This window comes from Megalops cyprinoides, chromosome 13, assembly GCF_013368585.1.
Source record: "Megalops cyprinoides isolate fMegCyp1 chromosome 13, fMegCyp1.pri, whole genome shotgun sequence".
Lineage (NCBI taxonomy): Eukaryota > Metazoa > Chordata > Actinopteri > Elopiformes > Megalopidae > Megalops > Megalops cyprinoides.
This window is the reverse complement of record NC_050595.1, coordinates 10,469,019-10,495,988: the sequence shown is the minus strand read 5'-3', so window position 1 is coordinate 10,495,988 and position 26,970 is coordinate 10,469,019. Positions and strand designations below refer to the sequence as shown.

The 26,970-nt window shown below is 47.5% G+C and overlaps 1 protein-coding gene across 1 annotated transcript in view; it reads left to right on the top strand.

Annotated features, from left to right (window-relative positions):
* The window catches only part of LOC118788012 (ankyrin repeat and BTB/POZ domain-containing protein 2-like), a 48,710-nt gene that overhangs the window by 19,949 nt on the left and 1,791 nt on the right, over positions 1–26,970 (top strand). The window contains exons 2-16 of the mRNA XM_036543829.1: positions 7,503–7,652; positions 11,576–11,783; positions 18,283–18,435; positions 19,561–19,726; positions 19,846–19,935; positions 20,319–20,420; positions 21,350–21,446; positions 22,270–22,405; positions 23,326–23,615; positions 24,715–24,893; positions 25,270–25,375; positions 25,957–26,059; positions 26,153–26,243; positions 26,365–26,433; positions 26,807–26,920. Of these exons, the coding sequence (XP_036399722.1) occupies positions 7,503–7,652; positions 11,576–11,783; positions 18,283–18,435; positions 19,561–19,726; positions 19,846–19,935; positions 20,319–20,420; positions 21,350–21,446; positions 22,270–22,405; positions 23,326–23,615; positions 24,715–24,893; positions 25,270–25,375; positions 25,957–26,059; positions 26,153–26,243; positions 26,365–26,433; positions 26,807–26,920 (2,054 nt within the window). The remainder of the gene's footprint in view (positions 1–7,502; positions 7,653–11,575; positions 11,784–18,282; positions 18,436–19,560; positions 19,727–19,845; positions 19,936–20,318; positions 20,421–21,349; positions 21,447–22,269; positions 22,406–23,325; positions 23,616–24,714; positions 24,894–25,269; positions 25,376–25,956; positions 26,060–26,152; positions 26,244–26,364; positions 26,434–26,806; positions 26,921–26,970) is intronic.

Sequence of the window (26,970 nt, the reverse complement as noted above, 5' to 3'; positions counted from 1 at the left end):
TGCTTTCATCGTAGTACCTTCTCCAGCCTGACCAAAGCAACGTTTCTTTACTGGAGGACCTCTCCTTGGCAACACAGTGTGTAAGACAAACCATCACCACAATAACCCTTGGTACCCTTTTTTCATTGGTTTACATCTGGCAAAGGAATTCCATCCTCTTTGGTGTGATCTGAACTGGAGTGAACTAGCCCCCCTTTCCACTATGAGAACCAGGTGGAAGTAGAAGCAGGTTGCAGATTACAGCCTTAACCATATTGCACAGGGAGTCTTCTGCATTGATCCTGCTGTTGCTGTGACACTTCTTCCATTCTGTGGGATTGCCCAGCTTTGTACAATTTCTGTTTTGTCACTAGCCCAAATACACTCTGCCAGGGTAGCAATCCATTCAGTATCCTCACTGACCCATCCAAGGTCCTGCTCCAAAACCACGCAAGCTGCTCTATTCTGGTCTAGAGGCACCGTGCAGCAGTCATTCATCATAAATGTATCGTCGCTGGTCAGCTTTGGTTTGGGAGACATTTGAGTTGTGAGGAGACAAGACTGCTTATCCCAGAGAGGGTGGCTGTTCTGAAGATGCAAGTATCTTTGAAGCACAAGGCACTGCAATTAGAAGTACACATTATCCTAAGAATGAGGCTCTTGCTTTAAGCGTGGAAGCAGGTGTCCACTTCTTCTGTGTCACAGATCTCTGTGGCCTGAAGCCAAAAGCTTTAGCAGTTAAGATAGGAACAACCAATATAGGCTAGACCAAACATGGCAATGCAGCCATTACAGCCTATTACAGGAATGCCCTTTCCTGTGGGGCTCTACTATCAGCACTGATAAAAGGAGAAATGCTACACAATTAGTAAAAGCTTCTTAGGGTCTCTCTTGTCAGGGTCCAGGAGGCACAGAAAAAAGAGTAATCTCCATAGAAAAAAGCTCTAGAGGCTAAAAATACCCCACTCTCTGTTCTGTCATTACTCCCCCAGCTTGACTGGATGCGCCGACTTGATTTGTGCTGTGTGAGGGAGGCGGGTCGGCAGTTTGCAGCCGCGGCCCGAAACGCCGCTGCGGAACGGGCTCCCGGCCCTCTCTGTGCATAATGGCAGCCTGCGATTCCTCAGCCCTGGCACGGCTCGGAGCGGACGGGGTGACGGGGACGCGGACGAGCGGGACGCGGGTCGCGGGCCGCCCTCGCACACGCGCAGGCCACAGATGACGCAGGTCGGGGGTTCGAGGCCTGCCAGTGTGGGGAAGCGGGGCGGGGCGCAGGCGTGCGGCTGCCCCAACCACTCCCCGAATGGGGTGGGGGGGAGGGGGCGCTCTGCTGCGACAGGGAGGACCTTTGCCAAATCAGCTAAACACTCCCGAGTGCTGCCCCCCCCCCCAACAGTCCTGTTGTGGCCTCACACAGCGTCCATCATTAGCGCGGCCTCAGAACACAAGCCAGAGCAGCATATGCATTTTTCTCAATATAAAAATAAACATGCGAAGCTGCCATGGATGGATTTATAAGTACACTATATTAAAACATTTTATATATTCAGCTGCTGTATTATTGGTATGGTGAGGTAATCTCAGCACACTGTAACACATGTCACGTCAGCCGCAAATGGTCAAATTTGTCTCGACCCAGAGTAAGTGTGGTTACTCCTTTTTAGCAGCCTCAGAACTGAACTCTCTCGCTGTCTCTGCGTTTGTCCCAGAACAAGCTGCAGCTGGTGTTGTTTTTGTCAGCAAGCCATCAAGCACAGTCTGTTACTCATGAGCTAGAAGCACGTTATTGCACCCGTAACCAGCAGCTTCATATTACCGTTGCTGTCTGTTTATTGCCTGTGCTGGGTGTGTGTATCTGTAAGGCATAGTTACTTAATGTGAATATTGGTATTCAAAATGTGTTTGACAGGTGCTTTGAGCTTGACTTAGCTTTGAGATTTGAATGACTGCCTTTGGATTGCAGCAGTGGAAAAGAGGGCAGTTTGCACTGGCTGGCTCCTCAGTTTAAGCGGATATTCCAGTGAACAGGGCAGCACAGCACAGAGGTTACTTGAGCCTGTTAAATGTGGAGCTGACATAGTCGACTGGACCTAGTACAAACAGTCATTTCTCTTTGAGTCATGCTAGTCTTATTAAGCTGTTACTGGGTGCCAGTGTATTCTTTTAATGGAGAATAATCGTACACGTCTGGTCATATCATGTCGAAGTAAAACAGCCTTTTGCAAAGTTGTCCTTGTAATCTGTTGTAGTGTATGTGAGGTTAATTATGTCAATATCCTCGTAACTCGTGGCTAGCCCAGAAGGAACGTCTCGTCTATGGGTGTGTTTTATCCAGCCCCTTAACCTTGTGACTTTACTAAAGATTTGTCTTGATTGACCCTGTTTAGATGACCTCCCAGTTTTCAAATGTGGAAATTTATCAACTTCAACATTTCAGTAAGATTATTCTCTCCTCTTAACCGAACTAAAGGTCCCACCAACCTCAAATTAAAAGGAATTTTATCATTAATTGGCTTGGTGTGTTGGGCCGGTGAACGTGGGCTCGTTATCTCCACTTAATTAAGCCCAGCGGATTGACAGGTTGGAGCGAGTTGAGCATGTTAAGCCTGCGGAGAGCACAGGCTGGAAAGCCTGGGCTTGATGAACCACTGCCTGGGCCAAAAGAAGCCATATTCATTGTGTGGAATGGAGAGAGTCAGCGAATACTCCACAGAGCACGTGCAGCTCTCACACAAAGGGAGGGGGTGGGGTTGGCAAGGGGGGGATTCAAACAGGGGGAGTCCACAGGGAGCCCTCCATGAAGATTCACACAATCAGTTGGACCGCTGTACTTTTTTTTTTTTTTTTTTTTTGCTGCAGTGTGTTTTCAATTTCTTATACACATCATGTTAATAGAGTTTGTGGATCTGTCTTGGCAAATAATTATGAAACCTAGTTGGAAAAATAAGCACAATTTACTATTCCAGTCCATACTTTCTATTTAAAAAGAAGCATTGCAGTGTATGTTATATATATGTCTGCCAACAGGTAGATCCTGCTCACTCCACTGACCATCTTCTTATAAAACCTGGAATGGCTCAAACAGTTGTGCATTGGGATATTTCATTTGCCATCCATATTGCATATGTGATGGTTATATTTCTTTGTCTTGTGAAATATTGCATACTCTATCAAACAGGTCTGCACACCTGGCAGAATTGACAGAAACCTTTAATTTTTTTCCTTTGAGTAAAGCATACCTCAGGCAGAGGATCCATGTTTGGGAGGACTGATACAGTAGTGAACAGGAGTCTGCTGCTATAAGTACCGCAAACATTTAGCCATTCTCCACACATATATGAGTAAGAGGAGAGGAATCCCTTTTTTGTTGTGGCAGTAATTTCCCTCAGAGGATAATCTCTCTGCTAATCAGTTTCTTTGTGTTGGACTCGGGTCTCCTGTTTACACTGATTTTGGGACTTTAGCTGTATGTGTTCAGAGGCCTTAGCTAATCTCAAGTTTGAAGTCATGTTTCTGACATTGTTTTTTTGCGTCGGAGTGCCCGTATCAGCAAAACACTGGGTCAGCCATCTCAGAGGAGCCGGGGGAGGAAGAAGATTGCAGTGCCTTTTTAAATGTCACTGAAGAGAGGATATGAGAGAAGACCTCTTCTTTTGCCTAAAGTGGTGCCCATAAATTAAACCTGGATTTCTTTTTTCCTGCTGCTTATTTTTTTCCCATGGTCAGGAGTCTCGTGCTCATTTCCGCTCGCTTGGCGATGCCCCAGGCCTCGGATGCCAAAGCAAAGGTTTGCTCTGCGAGCTGGACGGTAGAGAGCCAGGCCTGGACTCTGTGCTTCTTTGTGGACCCAGAAAGAATAATTCCACTCAGCGGTCCTGCTGACTTCGCCTTGGCATTTTCGCGCAGTGAAAACAAGAAACAGAGGAGCCATTTCAGATACCCCAGCATGGCAGAGCTAGATTGAAGACAGGCTGCAAGGATGGTGTTCATACTGGCATCGAACAAAGGAAATCATCTGGGGTGTAAAATTTCTCTGGATGTCAAATTAAGGCTATATGACCGTTAATTTGTATAGGAAAAATGTATAGGAAAGTTCAGTGTATGTTCACTAAGCGTGTGCTGAGGGATGATATCCTTGGAGCGGGTTATGACATTCCTGAAGGCGCGGTATGTCACTCACCTGCTACCAAAGTCTGCAGGGGCCCAAACGCAGCTCTTGTTTTTCACCAAGATCGATTGTCACCACCTGCCTATGTTGAAACGGCAGTTGTATACATTGGCAACACTTGTCAGCGCTGCCATCTTCCTCTGTCTTTTATTCGAGAAGGAAGTCCTTGAGCTCAGGGTTGGAGCTCCCATTAGTGTATCTTGACTGGTGTGTAGGTGGGCGTGGGGGTGGTTTATCTGACAGTAATGAGCTTGAGTAGCTGTTGAGGTGAAGCATGCCACAGCGCAACCAAGTGTCAGTCACTGTGAAGCAATCAGAGAGGAAACGTCCCCCTATACCCTCAGCCTGGGGAGTAACCGCAGTGTGGCAGTTACAGATAACAGTGGAGAATATTCGTTAAATACAGACCACATGAATGAATGTATCCTCAGCAACCCATCCAAGTTTGAATCCTCAGCAACACATGAATGAGATCCCCACCCAACTACTCTCCCAAATGAGCACATTTTGTCTGAAATGAAGCCATGTACAGAAGAGCCACGTATAATAGAAAAATATTCCAGAAAGCAGTGCGTGTTGAAAGGTGTTGTCATGACACAGGTCACACTCGAGTGCTGTAAACGTGTACTTTTTTCTGCTTTGTCAACACTCACGGTCGCTTCAAATGTTGTTTTTGTCCAGAATAAACTTTGAGTGATAGATTAACGGCAGGTCTGTAGAGTGGAAGGACGATAATTGATTCCACTCCCAAAACACTGATCCTGGCTGAGTACACACACTTTAATGCTTTAAAGTTCAGGGCCCGGGTGAACCGTTGGTCAGCTGAGACTAGATCAGTCATTTGGTATGTAAATTGCCCGGAGTGGGTGGAGGAACCAGAAGAGAGGGGGCAGTGTTGGTGGGGGGGTTGGAGTCCCATAAGGGTGTGTGTGGGAGGAAGCGCCGTCTGGGTCACAGTGTCCCACAGACAGACAGACAGACTGTGGGGCCACCTCACCCCACCACAGGCTAATTACCCCAGGCACTCAGCGCCACTCCAGGGCCTCTGGAGGTACATTACAGTTCACTTACATGATTTCAACACTATCAGACCATTTACATATTGTGAAACAGTGAAAACACATCATAGCTGATGGTGTCCTGTAGAAAATCCCCACTGTTGCCACGTGCTGCTTTCCTCCACTCTCTTCTGCTATACCAGGGCATTTGTCTGACAGGCTTGCAGATAAACCCCTGGCTCCACCCCCAGTTATGTTTGTGATTCTGGAATGGAAACACAGTGTGACAATCACAGTATGGTGGATGAGGGCCTTCGGCATGCGAGGCGTGTCCCTGAACTACATCCCTAATTTCCTTCTAGCAGTACTGGTTATCAATCTTACATTCCTATTTTCACCCCCCCCCCCCCCCAAGTTCTTGTGAAATTCACGTTTTTCTGCCCCTGAAGGAGGAAAATTTCAGAGTGAGTCAGCAGAGTGTTGCTGCCCCAGCTCTGAACGTGCTCCAGACCCCCCCTGGTGACATCTCGGCTTGTTTTCACCTACGCGTCCACAGTAATCAACACTAAACATCTGAAATAGCTTCATCCACCGGGAGGCCATATAACACTTATTTTCACCGGGGTGCACAGAGGCCTCTGTTCTTTTCCCATTTCCGAGTAAACCCCGGAGAGCTCTCCCGCGCGTTTGCGTGGAGAAAATATTATTTGGCTGAGCAAGCATTCGGGGAATGCACCCGCTCCCAGATGACACTGGACAAACGTATTTGGAGGGATTAAGGGCTGTTTTTATGTCGCTGTTCAGAATGCGTTTGCATCACTCGGGAACATATTTGATTCGCAGCGCGCTCCGCTGTAGCACACGTGACCCCCCTTCCACAGGATCTGAGATTACAGGGAGAACTGGGTGAATTGCATCATTAACTGCTAAATGCTAGACCCAGCAGAATCCGTTCGGTGTCTAGCCTAAGCTATGGAATTGTGGGTGTGTTAATGAGACGAAGGGTTTTTATGAGAGCAGAACTGAGAATGTGTGTTATGCCAAGGGAAGGGCTGGGTTGTCAATGTGCTTTTAATGTCCTATGCTGCCAGTAGAGCCGCTGCTCCCTGACGTGTGACCAGGCTTTCCTTATTTTCACTGAATATGTTTAAAGGTTAGGTCTTAAATTTCATACTCCACAGCTGATTCGTGTTCTTTCGATCAATTATTATTTTATAGTTGTAGACTCCACCAGAGCAAAGATATGTTTTACTCAATGAAAACATACATAAAAGCAAGAAAAAGGACAAGTAGAAATTCTACACTTATGAGCCCTCTGCTCACTGGCTGAACTGTTTACCTGTTGAAATTGATGGCGCTGCATTGTTCATTTTCATTTTATTTAATGGTGAGAACGGAAGACTTTTTAAAAAATTGTATGAAGCAGCTGTACCATTTAATGTTTCACAATAGTTGTGGTGAGGAAAGGAATCCTGAGGATTATCACGTATTGCCATTGAATTTGCCCACAGCTTCATCATGGTAAACCACAGGTCGGCTTGGTGAGATTTTTTTTTACTGCTTGGGAATATCTGCCCCAGTTATAAAACATGCTCAGTTTCATTTAAACTTGATCATGATGTAATCAATGCCAGGCGCCAGAGGTGGTGTGTGTGTGTGTGTGTGTGTGTGTGTGTGTGTGTGTGTGTGTGTGTGTGTGTGTGTGTGTGTGTGTGTATATGTGTGTTTGTGTGTGTGTGCCTTCCTTTATGGGCATCACTAATCCCCTCTCTGGCATAATGCACAACATCTGGAGTCGCCGTCAACGAGGTCGGCACACACGAATGAGATCATAGGGAGCGTAACTGTGTTAATTTATAAGGCACAACCAGGCAAAGAAGCTTTGGTTTGAATGATTGCTAAGAAATTAAATTTAGACTTTAATCTCACACACACACTTCCTTTTGTGATGAAAATGATATAATTTCTGATTTACTGTCTAAAACCTCATCTCGCCGTTTTAGCATGAAATCACCTGCCTAGGCAATTTTTCACAGGCCAGGCCAGAACAACTATGTGGAAAAAAAAACATAAATGAGAGAAGATATGATGTGGATGCATGTGTATTACTGGTTAAACAAGTACTTCAGACTTTATAGACTAAGATAATTTTATGGAGTTCTTTATAATGGTGTTTTCACAAAATGTCTTCTGCACTAAATGATCATATACTGTAAGCTTACTGTAAGATTTTGAGAAAAATTTGCAGATGTTTGTAATAACATGTTTTTGTCGCTTTTGTCATGACGGTACTTCAAAAAACAGACCAACAAAAGAAGTTTTTAACACTGAAAAAATCAACCCCTGTCTGCGTGCAGGTGTGCTGTCCCTGCCAGCCCACTTCAGTCCCTACACAGAGGGCCAGCAGTCGGGCGTGGAGAGCCGCGAGGACGCCTACGCCCAGCTGGAGCTGCGTACCCTGGAGCAAGCCCTTCTGGCCACATGTGTGGGCAGCATCTCCGAGCTCAGTGAGTGGATCCGCCCGGCCGAGTGTCCCTGCGGATTTCCCCGCTGTTCTTTTACACGTCTGCCTGTGTGCTTTTTTTACATCCATAATTCTGTCTGCCTGCCTGTCTGTCTGCTTGTTCACCTACATCTCTGTCTGCCCGTGTGCTTTTTTACATCCATCCTTCTGCCTGTCTGCTGTTCACCTCCACCCGTCTGCCTGCCTGTCTGACTGCTTGTTCACCTACATCTCTGTCTGCTTGTCTGCTTTTCACCTCCATCCCTCTGTCTGTCCGTTGACCCTCACTTACTCACCTCCCTCCCTCCGCCAGCCTGCTCCTACCCCTGTCTGTCTTCCTGTACTTTCTACCTCTTCTCTCCCTCACGGTTTATCATTGTGCCTGCTGTGTCTGAAAACAGGAAGCTAAAGCCGTCCTTTCTGAAAGGCCGATACTGTCTGCGTGTTGTTTTGGTAAATTAATCACGGAGAAAGCCCATTACTCATACGTTCCTTTTTCCACACAAGACTCCCCATCACTCATGCTGTGTGCGTCGGTTCCGGAGGGGAACACCGCATTTGGTGACTAAGCGCTGAGTCCCGGCATTGAGTCCTCTCTGGGGTGGGCCTCTGGGCGAGCTGTGACGCTGTTTGTAGTGATCATCTCCGCTGATTTCAGGGCTGAGGCCCTATCTTTGCTGTCTTTGCCCTCCGAGGGCCACACATCTGGCACCAATGCCCCCCTCTTATCAGAGTGAGAGGAAGAGGGGCCCCGCGCCGGCCGTGGCCCGACAGCAGCCCTTCAACGTCTGGCCGGAGGCGGTGATGGAGTCCTGATATTGGACGATGGAATGTTCTCTCCTGTAAAAGAGAATACCTGGGGGTTTTACTGGTGGCGTTCTTCTTCAACAAAAAAAAATAGAGAAACGGGAAAATGCCTCTGGTGGCTGAAAGCGTCTATGAAACCATGGTCGGCTGTGGCCAGATAGCAGCCGTAAGACGCCTGGCCGGAGGCATTGATGGAGTCGTGATATTGGACGATGGAATGCTCTCTCCTGTCAATGACAATACCTTGAGGTTTTACTGCTGGCATTCTTCTACAACAAAAAACAGGGAAAAATGGGAAAATGCCTTTGGTGGCTGAAAGTGTCTGTTATACCATGGTTTAAAACGTTACTCAGTCTACCAAATTCAAATGAGTTAGGTTTATTTTCATTAATTCTGCTTTTTCTCTGTTCTGATGCCTAGAGTTTCCCCCTTTTGGATTCCTGAATAAGTAAATGAGCGATATTTCCCTCCGTACCAGTGGAGTGGAAAGAGGCCTCTCTGTGTGCCTGCATCGCACCGCTCTCTCGTCCCATCAGTGAGATGCCAGGGAGCAGCTCCTGGCGGCCGACACGGAGCAGTTTGTTTAGACTGCAGGCCGCAGCTCCGGCGAGGGGCTGGGTGGTGTGGACTTGGTTAGGAATGGGGGGGGGGGGGGGGGGGGGGTGCAGCTTCCCCCTGCTAATTACCAAACACTCTACCGCTTGTCCCCCTAGTACAAGAGCACCTTCATACGAGTCCGGCAGCAGTGGGGCATTTAGGAAAAAAATCATAAGAACACGCGCTCAGTGCTCTCTTTGTGTCCCTGTCCCCCACCCCGTCCACCCCGCCCTGTCCGCTCGGCCAGCGGCAGCACAGTCTCCACAACGTGCACAGCTCGGACACGGTCAGCAGTGCCAAGGAGACTGGCCAGACTGCGGCCATTTATCCGTACATAGTCACTTAGAGACTTAATGGAGCCTGGGCCTATAGGCATGGCTTGAGGACCAAGTAAAGCACTTTGTGTGTGGAAGAGCAACTTGCAAATGAAACGTTTTGTTATTTTTTATGCTTTTTTTACCAACCCTGTTTTGGTTTCAGTTCATACATTCAGTGCATAAGTCTTGTCTCACTTGGGCAGGAGCGCGGAAGCAAGATGAATGTAAACCTCTGGTACACTTACATGCGGCCGGCAGCTATTTTTTGCACTACAAGTCACACAGTGCAGGAGGATTGGAGGATAGGTGCTATTCCACTAACATCATCTAAACCAGCGTTTCCCAAACCTCTCCTGGAGGACCCCTTGTCCTGCATGTTTTAGATCTCTCCCTGCTCCAACACAGCTGATTCAAATGATCAACTCGTTATGAACTCCTGAAGCTGCTTCATAACAAACTGATCAGCTTTGTTGGAGCAGGGGGAGATCTAAAACATGCAGGGCAAGGGGTCCTCCAGGAGAGGTTTGGGAAACGCTGATCTAACCAACATGCAGGGGAGATTGCAGGAGATTGCCTGAGAGCAGTGAGACAATGAAACCCTATCCAACCTACCCACCCCTCTCCTCAGTGGAAAGAAGGCAATTTGTTCTGCCACTATGTGATCCCAGTCATTGCTGGGGCATGACATGGCCAGTTTTCAAACCTGAGCTGTAGGTCTCAGCCATTCATTTTGCATAATGCACGTGTAGAACAACCGGGTAATGTGTGTTTTTAAACTGTGACACAGGAAGGATTTTAAGGTGTTCCACATTTTACTTTTACTACAAAGTATAAACAAGCACATATGTTAAACACAGTGGGCTTCATCATACTTAAGACGTAGTAACAGCGGATAATCTGTGCGGTTTTGACCGAATGAGAAGTTGGACCGGGATCATTGCGGGCGGCTGTGGGTTTCACAGTTTAACACAATGGGTCTGTGTGCTGGCTCTCCTGCAAAGCCGAATAACAGAGACTTCCTTTTCTCAAAATATTACCATCAGTCCTACGTGTATTAAATATCCCATACACATGTGAGGCTGGCCTTGGGGCAATGCTATCAGTTGAAAAGTCAAGTAGATTCATGTTGACTGCAGAGGAAATGGTTTCAGACCCTTGGAGGGCTTGACCAGATACAAAGGCCCTATTTAAGTGCCTCTTGCCTGGCGGTTGACATGAGCTTGGTCACACACTGAGGGTCTATCTCTCACTTCTTTACCCCCCACCTACACTCAAAGGTATCTGGTAAAAAATTAACCATGAAGTAATTGCTTTTAATGAGAGTTGCATGCCAGCACAAATTGCCCCCCACCCCCCTTCACCATCCAATACAACTCAATATATCCCCCCCTCTAAGCCTTGGTAAGTTGTTATCTTGCTCGCTGCCAAAGCTGAGCTCATGCGTTTTCGATTTCTTTCTTTTTTTTTTTTTAAGTCTGTAATCTGTTCCATGTACCGGCGTGCCACAGAGGCCGAGTGGAGTTTGTCTCTGTTCTGTTTGATGATGAACACAGATCCTGGGGACTGAGTCTCTGGCCTCCCCTGTCACTTTCTCTCCTTCCTCTCTTCCTGTCCTGCCGGGCCTCCCCAGGGGAAATTTCCCAGGATTCCTCCTGTCCTGACGGGCGGAGGAGGAGGGCTCTGATTGAATGCTCCCCTGGGTACAGGTCTTGCCACTCTGCCCGGCCCCAAAAAACGATGTTGAGTTTCCATATTTTTATTTTATGGGACAGGTCAAAAAGGAGAGAGGTTTTAAATAAATGATCTAAAAAAATGATCTTCTGACAGGAAAAAAAACAACAACATGGATTGGTGTTCACTGTCTAATGCTATCTACATGTGGGAACATTTTCTGCTCAGATCATCAGGGGAAAATGATCTTTCCTTCTCAGATTTTTCATGCGTGCTTACTTCAGGACAGATGGAGATTAATTGAAGTGTAATCCTTGATGTGTCCATTATGATAGACCAACCATATGAAGGAGAAACTACTGCCGCAGTAAAATCCGTCTGACTCCTGTCCCCGTGAGCTTTGTGTCTTAATTTTCCTTCTGCCTGAATGCATGTGTTCGCCAGGGCCCGCGGCCTGACTTGGCCCTGTGGTGCGCTGACTTCCTCCGCGCACAGGGTGGGCGTGTAACTTCGGGATTGGTCTGTGTCCCGTCAGGTGACCTGGTGTCCCGGGCAATGCACCACATGCAGCGCCTGAGCGCCGTGCGGCCCGGATTGAGCCCCGCCCGTCACGCCCGCCAGCAGCCCGTGTCCTGGTCCCCCGACGCCCTACACACCCTCTACTACTTCCTGCGCTGCCCACAGATGGAGTCCATGGAGAACCCGAACTTGGACCCACCCCGGATGGCCCTGAGCAAAGAGAGGTACACGCTGACGCCTGTTTCTGTGCTGTGCTCCGTTACCGCACAGCGCTGTGTCCCACTCCACTCAGCTGTGCTCACCTGCTCACGTGAACACTGCCGTTACAGCTGTAGTTTACAGCAGCATGGGAACGCGTATTCAACATGTATAAATGTAAATCTCCATCAGCTGCTCAGTTTTTTATATCCGACTTTGCTGGTTCTCCAGATCACTGTACCTCTTTGCTATTCCATGTATTTTATTTATTCTCCTTGCCAGACGCCAGAAATGGAGCGTTTATGTGCTTTTGACAAATAGCATTATGGAAATGGCCTTTCTTAAAAGGATTGGTAAAAGGTTCTAAATGAGAGTGGGGGCATTACTTTTTAGAAAGATATATTCGCTTCAACAAGTGAAAATGAGATGTATTGAGCATAGTAGGTCTCTCTCCAACTCCTATTCTAATGTCAGTCATTTAAATGGGGAGCCCAGAGAAGCTTTCTCAGCAAAGGCGTGCTTTCCAGCAGGGTCGTTTATACAACTGATAGGCCAGCAGAGTCCCCAGTGGTTTTCACTGCTTGTCTTGTAAGGTTGCCACACGAAACAGGGCGTAGCAGCAGAGAAACTCGTCGGGCCCGGTTACTGACCAAGGCTCCATAAAGCAGCGAAAAAGCTTCACCTCTTCATCTACGGTTCTCCTGGGGCCGTGACCGCCTTAAAATAAACAGAGAAACAAAACATAGAACGTCACAAGCTTGTCAAAGAGAAGCTCGTTGCAGATTTATAGTTATAATTATAGTGGTGGTCACTCTGCCAAAATGATACACTTTCCCACAGAGGTTTCTGTTTCGTTCCTTGGAAAGTAAATATGGAAAGAGCTGCATCCACCACTGGCATGTTGAAAACGCAGGGAACAGGGATGTGTCTAACAAGTGTAAGAGCTTTTTAAATACCGAAGGACTGTAATGCAGAGGGGTACCTGGAGTGAGCAGAGTTTTGGTGTCTGGTTGAGTGGGGGGAAGGGGATTGTTGGTGTCAGCACATAGCAGAACATCAGAGACAGAGGGTATGCATGCATGCTATGTGTGTGTGTGCGTGTGTGTGCGCGTGTGTGTGTGTGTGTGCGCGTGTGTGTGCGTGTGTGTGCGTGTGTGTGCGTGTGTGTGCGTGTGTGTGCGTGTGTGTGCGTGTGTGTGTGCGTGTGTGTGCGTGTGTGTGTGCGTGTGTGTGCGTGTGTGTGTGCGTGTGTGTGTGCGTGTGTGTGTGTGTGTGCGTGCATGTGTGTGCATGTGCGTGTGTGTGTTTGCTTCTGAGCACACCCTGACAGGCATCTGCCGTAGAGCTGCAGCTGGTCCACATACAATACAGAGTACCTCACTTTAATACCAGGAACACACAGGCACACAGGAAAAAACAAAGGTGCTCGGGTTTATTATGTCCAGGCCTTCTAAGCAAAGTCATACCCCCCCAGTTGCTGAATGCAGGCAAACAGATGCACAGATGTGTTTCTGTGTGTCTGGGAATGTGAGAGCAGGTGGCATACACAACCTGGCAGTCATTACAATCTCAAGTCCCATTAAAGGGTTACATGTAAGTGCCACACCACCCCTCTTGGTTGCTCCTCAAAAAACCCTTGCAAGCAGCAGCTCTGCGTTGGTAAAGAGAATTAAATCCTTGCATGTGTTCTCTTAGGCCCCCCAATCTTTGGAAGGGAAACAATGGGTTCTTCATGGGTAAAGTACACAGGGAGGGATGTGTGTGTGGGGGAGGTGTGTCCTGTCTTATTATGAAGACAGAAGACATATTAGAACTCTCCTCGTTTGGGGAGAGATGAGAGAGAGAGCGCTATAGCAGCTGGCACTAAGCAGGCCGCTACCAGGTGGCATTGTGGGATGGGTGTCTTACAGGCTACGGATGGGGGTTTTCAGATGAGATCAAAAGCTGACAAGCAATACATGGGGGGGGGGGGGGGGGGGGGGGGGGGGGGGGGGGGTGTTTGTGGGTGGCTGTGGAAATAAAGGGGAATGTGTGTGTGTGTGTGTGTGTGTGTGTGCGTGTGTGTTTGTGTGTGTGAATGAGGAGTGTGCGGGTGGGGGTACCAGTAATTAGGAGTTAGGAGCGCAGTAATGGGAGGGCAGTCAGTGACCTAACAGGTCCAGCCCATGGGGTCAGACACAGCGGCAGTCCCCTCCCTGGGGGACTATAACACATCACTCAACAGACCACGAGGGAGAGAAAAGTCCTGTTTTAAAACACAGCCTTAAATCTTCCATTTTTAAGGCTTAGTTTTTGGTTTGGTCTGACTCTACAAAAATGAAGTTTCAATAATTCTTTGAATCATGATACATGATAAACCTTACTCCACCCCAAAACTCCAAACCATTTTTAATAGCCATGATTTAAACTTCGCCATGCAGCATTTGACTGTAATTAAGAGTGCTACTAATTTACAGCTTGAGTTCCATGCTGTGCAGCTCTCAGTTTGACCAAGACCACATCTAGTGGCTACCACTAGGCCTACCCCCAAACATTCCTCTCTGGCTTTAACAGATAGAGCGGTATGAAGTGGAGCAGTCTAACAGGAACCGGGCCCACCTCTGAGACACACGCCCGCACTGGGAGATGAGAGGACGAGGTCAGCTTTCTCCAGCTGCAGGGAGGAGAGAACCAGTGTGGTCCAAACAACTGGCTTCCATTCTCCTTCCCCAGAGAGCGGAGTCAGAGGAAGCCCATTGCAAAATCAGTACCGGGCATTTATTAGAAAAGCCATTTCTCTCCACTGTCAACAGCCTGTAGTGAGTTCACTGATAGTCCACAATAAGCTTACACTCTCCATCCCCAGGAGGCATGCTAATCGAACCCTAGTGAAAGGCCGTCCAAAACAACATGTACAATGTGCTTTGTTTCCTGCATGTTCGGGGCGATGAGGTGAAGCCTGGAGGATGGGGGACGTGATCACATTTCAGAGTACGCGGGGCAGTCCGTTTTGATGTGGCGACAAGGTGTTGCTCGGGTTTCAGGCAGAACCCGGGGCTGAACTTGAGCCCGAGTCAGACGCAGGGGTCGGGGTGTTGAAGCGTGACCTGTTGGGGGTAGTGAGCGGAGCAGAGACGGTGGCGGTTTCGGACACGCTCTGCGGGGCGACAGAGCTCTCTGGACAGAGAACAAAGCCTTTGGAGTAAAAGTTCAGCTGGGCTGCGTCTGTTCTCGGGTTTCATCGAGATATGAGCTGACCGCAAAAAAAGATCCCCACTCTTCAAATCTGGTGCCGTTCTATCATGGAGCAGCCATGCAATTATAAGGCTATTTCTCAAATTCAAGTGTTCTGGGGATAATTGAGATAACTGCTTAATATATAGTTTTGGGCAGTTTGCCAGTCTGTGGGGTGCATACAGAAACATCTCCAGTGAATACAGAGCCAACACTTGTGTGGGCATACTCAAATACACACACACACACACACACACACACACACACACACACACACACACACACACACACACACACATACACACAAACACACACAAATGGAAGTGTACACACATACACACAAATGCACAGATCATTGTCTCAGGAAGATTATCACTTTCTACTCAGGTCTTCATCCTTTTCATCCACCCCATCTTAGCTAACTTCCTCAGAAGAGAGCTGCAGTTTTGTTAATGTAGTCATGTATAATATCTCAAGATATTGTATGTATTTCTTAAATTTTCATCCATGTTGTCTCTCTCAAAATTAAGAAAGAGAAGCCAGATGAGACCCTTTCTTAGGCTAAACCCTTGTTTGAAGCAGCCTGTAAAGTTTTGCTAATAAATGTTGGTTTGAGCAGTTCAGCGTCTATGAATGTAAATTCACCAGACAAAAGCCGCTATCTGTGGGATGTATAGCATGATACAGTCTGTTGGTAACAAGCTTCCTGTCTGAGGCCGGAGAAACTAATTGCCATGGATCTAGTTTCATAATTACTCACATTCTTTCCCTAATAGTAATCACTCTGACCTTTGCCTAAAACCACCCACAAATCTGAGCGGTGTCAGAGAAGTCTTGCTTCAGTTGCCTTTGTCTATCTTACATGTATTTACTGTCGCTGGACCTCTGTTTAACTTAAATCAAACCGAACATTTTTACCTTTTAAGGTCAATGGCAATACACATACACACAGTAAATTGCGACTGTCTGAGACCACCAGGAAGTGTTTTACTCTGAAGATAATAGTTTCATTATTCATTTTGCATGTGACTATGCAGATTATGGTGGTTTTCAATCACACAAGAAAAATGTAAGTTTGCTGAGGCTTTAAGATTTCTATTTTGAGCATTCTTTCTCATTCTCTTGACATTTTTCCTCTTTTCTTTACCCCTGGTGAGATGTTTATGTGGAACATTTCTTCCTTTGTGTTCAAGACTCCGCCCTTCCTGTGCCTGTGCATTCTTGTTTATGAACATCTGCGTCTGACTTCACTCGTTTGCATACACTAATCAGATCTGAATATTCTGTAGGGACGTTGCTGTGTTTCATCCAGTACGGCTCAATCTACGCCGTTGCTTTCCCAGAGGACCTTATTAGCTTTATAGCAACTTAGAACAAGAGTGAGATTCCCTCCCTCTCTCTGCCAGATACAGCGCCCCTCCCTCTCTGGGAACGGAGGTGAAAGGCAGCAGGAGGTGGGGTATCTGACGGCTTGTTGAGGAGGAGCCCCGGGCTCTTTGATGGCCTGGTGTTTGCGGTGGGGATCAATGGTGCCGCCGTTGCGCTCAGACACCTCCCCTCGGGCACGCAGGCCCCGGGGCGGGGGCCTTTGTGTGAGGGGTGTGACATCACAGAGACGGAGAATTCTCCCCTGCAGGGCCCTGGGGCCGAAGGCGTGGACACTCGGAGCTCGGTCAGACGCAGATTAACACACACCTCCTGGGCCTCCTCCTCTCTAAATCATGTCAAATGAAAAGAGCTTTGATGGATTTCTGTAATAAAAAGTAACTGCTGTAGTTCCGGTCAGTATGAATTGGTTGATCTGGTTTTTTTTGTCTTTTTTTTTTTGGCTTTTTTTCCCTGAAAGACCGTAACTTGGTTTGCAGCCAGGGCCCAGTTCTGACAGCACTGCTGTAGCATGTTGAGGCTTTGCTCTAGTCCCTGCTGTGTTGATGATTGTGAGACAGGCTAATTTGCATACAGTGCAGCAGTTTGATGCTGATGTACCCAGGGCTGAGCACAGCTGCAATCTTGAAATCAGCTTCTTGATGTAAATGTTGAGGAATATCATTTGCCTTCCACATCAGCTTTTTGCTTGTTTTAAAAATCTAGTCTATAATTATAATATATTCTTTTATTGTAACAGTGTCTTTCACACTGTTGCTGACCCATGACTTTTTCCATTCTTTGCAGTTGCCCAGGTGTGATTGCAGCCATGTCAGTTGTCTGTTTCTACCACATCATCGGCCTTGCAGACCAACACCATCACAAATTCATGTGCACACCACAAATCTGGCATGCAGTGCATTAATTGTGGCTAGCCGTTTTCACAATGTTGCACAGGTGCAAGAACTGCCCTTTCACTTTTCATTGGTTCTCAGTTTGTGTCCTTCATTGTATACATTTACATTTATTTATTTAGCAGACGCTTTTATCCAAAGCAACTTGCATACAAACTGTTTCATATTTTTATCCATTAGTTCCACTCTGGAGTTACCTTAGAAAAAGGCCCAGATGTTACGATATAAGCCGAGGCGAGCAGAGTTCATTGGCTTTGTTGCATTACAGCGGTGCCAATTTGTGTTTCCAAAGTAGTGGTTGTTCCCATCAATGTCTCTCTCTCCCTCCATCTCTCTAAGGGCCACAGTGATCCCTCAGTTCCTCCTGGCTTTGAGTGCGGAGCGGATGCTTCTCAATGCTGGCTCTGTGATAGATGCTTCAAAGCTGACTCTGTCTATGCTGCAGATATTTCAATGCAGGCTCTGTGATAGATGTTCCAGGGAACGTCCAAAGATCTTCGTGCTGTTTTCACTTTTCATCCCTGGCACAGGAGGTGGGACTATCTTTCTCCATGCCTCGGGATGAAAATAAAGGAAACCCATTCATATCAGAGCGGCCATCTCTTGGAAGCTCACGGCAAAGCAGCTGCGTGCAGCAGCTGGGCTTTTTGGGAGCCCGAGGTGTGGGCAGTCAAAGACTTTTGCTCATCGTTTCGGCGTCTGTTTAAAACAAAGACTGTTGAATTACAGAGAGCAGAAAGCACTCTGTCCTGGTCTTGAGGAATTCCACTGCTCCTACACGCACACTCCATGTGAACTTTGGAATGATGAGTATTAGCTGATACTGGTACAGGTGGTCAGAAGAAGACACATCCATTACATTACATTACATTTAGCAGATGCTCGTATCTAGAGCGACTTCTGGCACAAAAGAACAAAAGTGTATCCATTCAAGTTGATTGAGCAACAGTGTCAGACCAGGCTAACACTCCTAGACCAGTGGATGTGAGCAGACCTGCATTCTCACCTTCTCCCCTGGTCCTTCTTTCCACAGGCCCTTCCTGCTGCTCCCGCCTCTCATGGAGTGGATGAGGGTGGCCATCGTGCACGCTGAGCACCGCCGCAGCCTATTGGTGGACAGCGATGATGTCAGGCAGACAGCCAGGCAGCTCCTCCCAGGGCTGGACTGCGAACCCAGACAGCTGAAGTAAGAGGAAGAGATCATCAGCTTTGGAAACCTCACTGACCACATTAGGCTCATAGGCTCCATTTGCTCCTACAGCAAAAGTTTCTCAGTTTGGAGAGTGGAGATAGCCTGATTACGGAATAAACTGTCACTTTTTCCTAGGCTTGGTTAATCACTGTTAGAAATTACTTTTGCTTGCTGATGCTGTGATTGTGGGAGTGGTGGCAAAGAGTGCAGTCATACATCACTACTTTGTAGTCATCCACTCTAATAGGAAGACTAATACGAAGCAAAGGCCAGTTTGACGCTAATCCCAGATACATGACCGGACACGTATTCACTGAGTCATACACACGCGCAGTCGGGTTACAAACAGGGACACATATGGCTTTGATTAGCTTGCTGTTGTGACACCGGTGAGGCCTTTTCTTTTCTGTTGGGCCCCCGTTGTCTCTGTTATCTTTCACTGGCATTGTTACCTTGAAAAAAATGTCAGTGTACCGTCATCACAATTCAGAGTTCATAATTTAGTTCAGAACTGCCATTTTATGCAAACAGCAATCAGTAACATTTTTACACTAGACAGCGTATTTTTGACTGCATAGTTGCTATAGCTAGCTAGCCAGCTGTTAAACATGTGTTTATGCAACACGGTGAACTAGGCCAGGAGTAAATCAGAAATGTTTGTATGCGTATACCCAACAGGGGATCCTTAATACTAAATCATACTAAGCCTGTCAGCAAGAGTTTATTTTCATAACGACTTGAAAAATGAGACGACTGCAAACTTAGAGGTCTGAATTAGGACTGCCACACATACTGCATGTATTCTTTGATGCCCTTACTTTACCAATTATTTTGTTTACTTTTTAATCAACAGGGAACACTTGATTACCAACAGTTTTAAGTAATGCCAAAGCAGACTCCTGTGCGGAGTCATAATTACCGCTGTATGTTCGATGTCCTGTGATGTCAGAAAGCATTACAACGGCCACATTGCTGTGCGTCTTGTCTTCATGGGACATGGCATAACCATGTGTTTACAAGATTGTGGCTTGATTTTATGAACATGGTACCGGGTGATAAACTGGCTGATAAATCAGTCCTTCGCCTCTTCCTCATCCTCCTCCTCGTCCTCCTCCCCAGGCCTGAGTGCTGTTTCAGCTCATTCCGGCGGCTGGAGGCCAAGGCCGCCACCGACAAGTTCCAGCTGGACCTGGGCTTCCGTATGCTCAACTGCGGCCGGACGGACCTCATCGGCCAGGCCATCGAACTGCTGGGGCCCGAGGGGGTGAACACCATGGATGACCAGGTACGAGGCCTCCAGGGTCTGGCCGTTAGGGGGCCGATGAAGACAAAAAAGTTAGCTTTACCCAGAATGCAGCAGTGAATGCTAATGTGACCCTTGCTTTCTCTCCCATTGTTTTTCAGGGCATGACTCCCCTGATGTATGCCTGCTCAGCAGGAGATGAGGCCTTGGTGCAGATGCTGATTGATGCAGGAGCAAACCTAGATGTGGCGGTAAATACTAATTGAATTGAGATGAACATCTATACCACATGTAACTATTAACGCTGGTTCCCAGATGGAGCACCGTGGTAATTAGGATGTCTTAGAGTGGCACTTGTGATAAATTTGAAACAGAATATTTACTGGTTCTAAAAAAATATTAAATTTCAAAATATGTATGATTTGAGACTACTTTTATGTTACTTTTAAAATTTTCTGCCAGTTATCCAGTTACATGCCGGCATCCGTTTTGTAATCATTTCTGCTGGTAGGTGTATGCACAGTGCTGGTATGTCTGGATAGAGGTTTCCAGGAAATGTTTGGACACGTATGCCCTGTAGAATGCACATGCGCATGCTTGTTGTTGAGTTTTCCCCTGGTTTGCCTCTCCTCAGGTCCCAGGCTGCTCCCCCAGGCACCCCTCTGTGCACCCTGACAGCCGCCACTGGGCAGCCCTGACCTTTGCCGTTCTGCACGGACACATTTCAGTGGTGCAGGTGAGGCGCTGCGGGGGATGGAAATTTACACACCAGCCAATCAGAGCGCAGTGTGGAGCTGGGATACTCGGTCCTGCATTCGGCTCCTGCTCTTGTGTCTACTGTGACCACACTTCTCTCTATTACAGTGCTAGGATTCTACTTTCAATGACAATCATATTCATAGGACCACAGATTGATTTACTGACCAGATATTCAGCTTCACGTTCCTTTTGTCCTCTGTTATGTAGGAAGTACCGGCTGATAAAAGGAGGTTCCAGCAGTGCTGTCTTCGTTTCTGTGCTGGCTGTGGATATTCTGTGTTTGACCACATCCCTTCATAAATATTCATAATTAACCATGAAATCAGAACACTTTTAGCTTCAACCGTGGCTAAGCCAGAATTTGGTCAAGCACATGGAGCTGAATGTCTGGTCTGTGCACAGAATGTCTTTGATTACAGTTGTGGTGCATTCTTTTCCTCTGCACTCCTTACAACTCATCCCTGTTTTTAAAATTGCAGTAGTCTAATTCCATGTGGCATATGTCACCCATCTGAGCTGGAGGTTTACGGCCTCCCTTGGCTTCAGCGCGCGTGTGTGTGTGTGAAGCAGCAGAGCGCGCATCTGTCCCTGTGGTTTGTGTCACCCAGCCATATGTCCTCATCTGCTCCTGGCCGTGTAACGCCTCTGTTTGCTGCAGGGCCTAAAGCTCGGTCTCCGCTGACCCGCCTTAGCTGTAGGTCGGCTACAGTATACCTGAGGTTTGCCAGACGCTCGGCGGCCGAGCGTCAGGATTTCTGCCACCGCCATAGCTTGGCAGCGAACTGCGCACATGTGTACAGCAGCCTCATTCATTTAGGAAAGTGATAGGGGCCAGCACAGCGCTGTGCTGAGCTGTTGTGTACCTGCTTGTTGACTGCGTGGCTAACCTACACCCTTTGTCCTCAGCTCCTCCTGGACGCCGGCGCCAACGTCGAGGGCGCGCCCGTCCGGAACGGGCAGGAGAGCGCGGCCGAAACCCCTCTCCAGCTGGCATCTGCAGCAGGTGGGTAGGGCGCGCCACCCTGTTCCCACGGCGACCAGCTGTGACCGCTCCCCGCCACGGGGCTCAGATTTTAAAAAGCGACACCATGAAAGAACGGGACGGCACGCAGAGAGATGATCAAGAGCGAGATGACACCGCTTGTTGCGGCCGGGGTTAATGAGTTTTGATCGAATTAGGTCAATAGGATGGGCGTGGGAAATGTTTCGTGCCATGGGCAGAGCCATGGGTGGTGCGCTTATGTGGTTAAAGCCTTCAAACTGAATTCCAAGTCAGGGTTTTCCAAAAAGGCCGCATATAACTTTGTAGTGAGGGAGCATTCCCTTTGTGATGTCACACCCCCCAGTCTGCTGTTAGAGACAGCACATGCTCACTTTATGGTGGGTGGCACAGAGTCAGGGAAAGATCCACCAACAGACCCTAAGATCTCTGCCTGCCATACTTGCCCTCCAGAACTCCTTTTTTTCTGAGTACAGTACATTACATTATTGGCATATAGAGATGCTCTTATTCCAGGGTGACTTACACAGGTTATAATTATTATTATTTTTTTTTTTTACACGTTACCCATTTAAACAGCTAGATATTTACTGAGGTAATTCTGGGTTAAGTACCTTGCCCAAGGGAACAGCAGCAGTGCCCCAGCAGGGAATCAAACCAGCAACCTTTCAGTTAAGAGTCCTGCTTCTTACCACTACGCTACCCTGCCGTCCCTGGTAAAAAAAAAACCTTGTAGTCAGTGGAGTCGTCCACAAATTTCCCAAACCTTGGGTCTCGGGAGAAGTCTCCGTCTCAGCTTGACTGGGCCTTTGTGTGTCTTTGACAGGAAACTACGAGATGGTGAGCCTGCTGCTGGCTCGCGGGGCGGACCCCTTGCTGAGGGCGCACGACGGGAATGCCCTGACGTCCTCACTCTACGAGGACATGAACTGCTTTAGCCATGCCGCTGCGCACGGACACAGGTACCCCCCACACACCGCCAGCACCACAGTGACCCCCTGGCATCTTCAGTCCTGCACACTCACACAACACTGGCTTCATTGGCACTGGTAGCACATCTTAGACTAAAGAAACAGACACTTCTCTAATGCCCCCAAACGGATTCATTTGCACGTGGAGATAAGATGGACAATGTTTCAACCCCTGCAGGCCAGAATGATGACACATTGTCTATGCTATCTCTACATGCAAATAAAGTCACTTCGAGACAATAGGGTAGTGTCAGATGTCTGTGTTCTCTTATATATAGTCTATTTACCACCAGTTTAAAGATGTGTGAGACTGTTTATTGTGAGGAAAATTCACAGCTTACCTAGGGCATTTATTCAGCCAGTGATTTCACAGGCTAAACATCAGGTAATTATCCCCTAAACATTGTCCCAAACTGATGGGACAAGTGAGGCTGGGAAGGGGGTATACTGAATTCCACATATAGGATCACTCTCCAAAGCCAGCTGGTAGTTCTCCCAGGCACTTTTGAGGGGGCACTGGTGAGCTGAAGGCAGTGCATTTAATGTCTATGGTTACCTTTTGTGCCAATATGTCGCCCCCTAGTGGTGAGAAAAGAGTGCAATTTGTCTTCAATGTTAAGCGTGCAACTTACCGTTTTGCTTGATGTTTATTTAATGGTTGTCATAGTATTGAATAATTTGCAAGAATTGTTAGTGTCCTATCTATTTATGTAATTTTCATTGCAAAACACTACCCACATACCCACAAATTCCCAGCCAAGAAGGCACCTCACCCTAAACCAATTACATAATATATGAATATATGAATAATTTTTACATGGCTGCTTTGTTTGCTGGAACACAACCCCTGCATTACCTGAGGACTCCCTGTGGAGTCGTGTCTGCTGACAGCGTCCTCTCCCCTCCCTCAGGAACGTGCTGAGGAAGCTGCTGACCCAGCCGCAGCAGGTGAAGGAGGACGTGCTCTCCCTGGAGGAGATCCTGGCCGAGGGGGTGGAGGGGGAGGTGGGGGAGGAAGGGGTTGGAGCCAGGGGTGGGGAGAAGGAGCGGTCTGCAGGGTGCCCTCCCCCCAGCCCCGGCTGCATCACCAACGGGGCCATCCCCAGACTCTGTAAGGCGCGAATGAAGGCCCTGCAGGAGGCCACCTACTACAGCTCTGAGCACGGCTACCTGGACGTCACCATGGAGCTGAGGTCACTGGGTACGCCACTGTCACTGTTATATATATTATTCTTTTATAATGTCTATTTCCTTCATGTATACTCAGTATGTCTTCTATATTAAGCATAGCCATACCCTTGGCTAAAGCCTACTGCCCACAAATATGTATACTTAACAAGTTAAAGAGAACCAGCAAACAGAGTCACTGCACTGGAAATGTCTCACTGACTTTGTGCTGCCTTTGATAATTTAAATGTACATACCTTCATCTAGTCAGTGTGATTATCATGACATGATACTGTACCTGTAAATGCCCTAATCAACCGATCTGGCAGTCAGTCAATCTAATCATCAATCAATCTATAAACATCTATGACTATGGACACTGCATTTAGGATACACAGGGTTGGGAACAGAGCATCATGTCTGATTCTTTTGAGTGTTGATGGAATATATTTGCATGCATGGCAATGTACAGTACCAGTCAGAATTCATAATGAAACAATTAAATCATAATGAAGCAGTTAAGTCACTTAGAAACATTCAGGATACCCCAATACTCATCGATGAGGGAATTTAACAGTGACTCACTGAGTGGCTCTCAGTGTAGTGTGCCTGTTTCCTTTCCAGATGGGAAAAGTGAATGACCATTTGTAGTACTGACCAGTGGTAGGTGCACTGCTCTCGGGCAGAAAGGGAGTGACCCTGATCCCTCTCTCTCGCTCTCTCTCTATCTCTCTCCCCCCTCTCTCTCTCTCTTTTTCTCTCTCTGTCTCTCTCACTCTCTCTCCCCTCTCTCTCTCTTTGTTTCTCTCTCTCTCTCCCCTCTCTCTCTGTTTCTCTCTCTCTCCCCTCTCTCTCTCTCTCTCTGTCTCTCTCACTCTCTCTCCCCTCTCTCTCTCTTTGTTTCTCTCTCTCTCTCTCTGTCTCTCTCACTTTCTCTCCTCTCTCTCTCTCTCTGTTTCTCTCTCTCTCTCTCTCTCTCTCTCTGTCTCTCTCACTCTCTCTCCCCTCTCTCTCTCTTTGTTTCTCTCTCTCTCTCTCTCTCTCTCTCTCTCTCTCTCTCTCTGTCTCTCTCACTCTCTCTCCCCTCTCTCTCTTTTTGTTTCTCTCTCTCTCTGTCTCTCTCTCGCACACAGGCGTTCCCTGGAAGCTCCATGTGTGGCTGGAGTCCCTGCGCAGCGCCCAGCAGCAGGCCAGGGCCGGGGTCATTCTCTCCCTCCTGCGAGACTTCACCACCATCCGGGCGGAGGACTACGGCGAGGAGCTGGTCTCCATTGGCCTGCCGCTAATGTTCACCATCCTCAGAACCAGCAAGGTGAGTGCAGGCCGCCGCACCAGTCGCATCCACCAGCACTGCGGTCGTCACCTCAGAGATAGTAATCACAAGGGCTTCCCTCCATTTTCTTTTCGTAGACCTTAATAATCGGTTTCAGTAATGGTGACGTTTTTTGGAAAGGGAGTCTGAAGGTCAACTCAACTGAAATGTCAGTTTTTACTGCATAATAAAAAATGAAAGGGAAGTCAAGCATGCTTGATGCAGGAGTCAGTTGCTCATTTGTACGGTCTATGGGAATTATTTCTCAAAGCTTCATGGCCTAGTTTTTATCACAGTGTGCAAATGGACCATTCTGTTGAATAAGGTTCACTGATCCCCTGCGTTCATTGAATAAACTCCTCTCTCCTTCTTTCAGAACGATGCCATAAACCAGCAGCTGGCCTCCATCTTCAGTCACTGCTACAGCTCCGCTCCCCTGCCCACTGTACCAGAGATAAAGGTGTCCCTGTCGGCACAGCTGGGTAAGGAAGCCTTACGGTACAGATGCACGACTACAGGACAGGAAGTGATGTGACAGAAAACATTTCACAAGGGGATGATGGGAGGTGGAGTCCACAGCTTGTCAAATATAGTCCACAACCTCAAGATATGGACCTCACCTCCCATACCCTGCTCTGCAAGACACTGTTAAATGCATTACTGAATGCAGCAGAAGGGTTTACTTTGTCTCTTACAACCTCTTCAGGGTGACCGTGAGGTGCTAACTCAAAGCAGGGGTGTCACAGTCTGCTCCTCTCAGGTTGTGTGTGTGTGCATGTGTGCGTGTGTGTGTGTGCGCGCGCGCGTGTTTTGGCCCTGTCAGTTTCTGACCCTGATTAAACTGGTCCAATTATTTAATCAACCACAGACACGGCTGTACCATAAACATGAACTCTTGTGAATTTCCTGAAACAGGTTGTAGGACAGTTTAAAAATGTGTATAGATTTTGTATAATACAACATAGGGTCCAGACATAAGGCCCTCTGGGAACAATTTTCTGCCCTGTCTCAGTGAGTCACTCTGTGCTGAAGGCTTTGACCAAGTACCTTTCTCTCAACACAGACCTTCACTTCCTGAACAACAAGGAGATGTCAGATGTGACCTTCCTGGTGGAGGGCAAGCCCTTTTACGCTCACAGGGTCCTGCTGATCACAGCCTCTGAGAGGTAGGCTTGGTACCTGGGTCTGGAAATCTATTACAGTCTGTTACCAAAGACAAGTAAAAATGACCTGTTCTCGTGTCTATATGCCCGGGTCAGGTTCAAGTCTCTTTTGGGTTCCAGCGGGTCAGACAGGACCGAGGACTGCAAGACCATAGAGATCAGTGACATCAAGTACAACATCTTCCAGGTAATTAAGGTTGTGGTCTGACCACGACAGCAGGGCACAAGGACCATACAGATGAGAGCCAATCAGGATCCCAAAAACATGACCGCCGCTGTAACGATGATGATGATGATGTTTCTTTCAGATGATGATGAGCTACCTGTACTGTGGCGGGACAGAGTCACTAAAGGGCACAGTGTTTGAAGTGCTGGAGGTGAGAGCAGCTTAGATGTGATTGGTTCCTGTTACTGCACTGCCACTAATCAGCAGACTGTTTCATACACTGTCATTGCATGTTTAATGCTGAAAACCTCTCTACTTGTTTACTTGAAGCACATATTGTCTTTGTAAGTTAATGTAATACAGATAAATTATAAATACTAATGGTTTGGGTACATGACACAATTTCAGTGTGGTATTTAAGTACTTGATTAAATGAGTATAGTTATGAATTTAAGAGCCAAATTCCATCCTTATTGCATTTGTATTCATTTTGAGCTTAATCAAATACACAGTTGTCTGCAGCAATACAAGGCTAAAGTTGAGATCGTCATTTTTTAAAAAAAACGTCTTCCATCCCTCTTAAGCTGATGTCAGCGGCCAGCTTATTCCAGCTAGCAGCGCTGCAGAGACACTGTGAAATCCTCTGTGCACAGAGTATCGACCTGGACAACGCTGTCAGCATCTACCGAACTGCCAAGGTGAGACCCTGTAGTGTGCTGAGGCCAATGGGTCAGAGCATTGTAAAAGA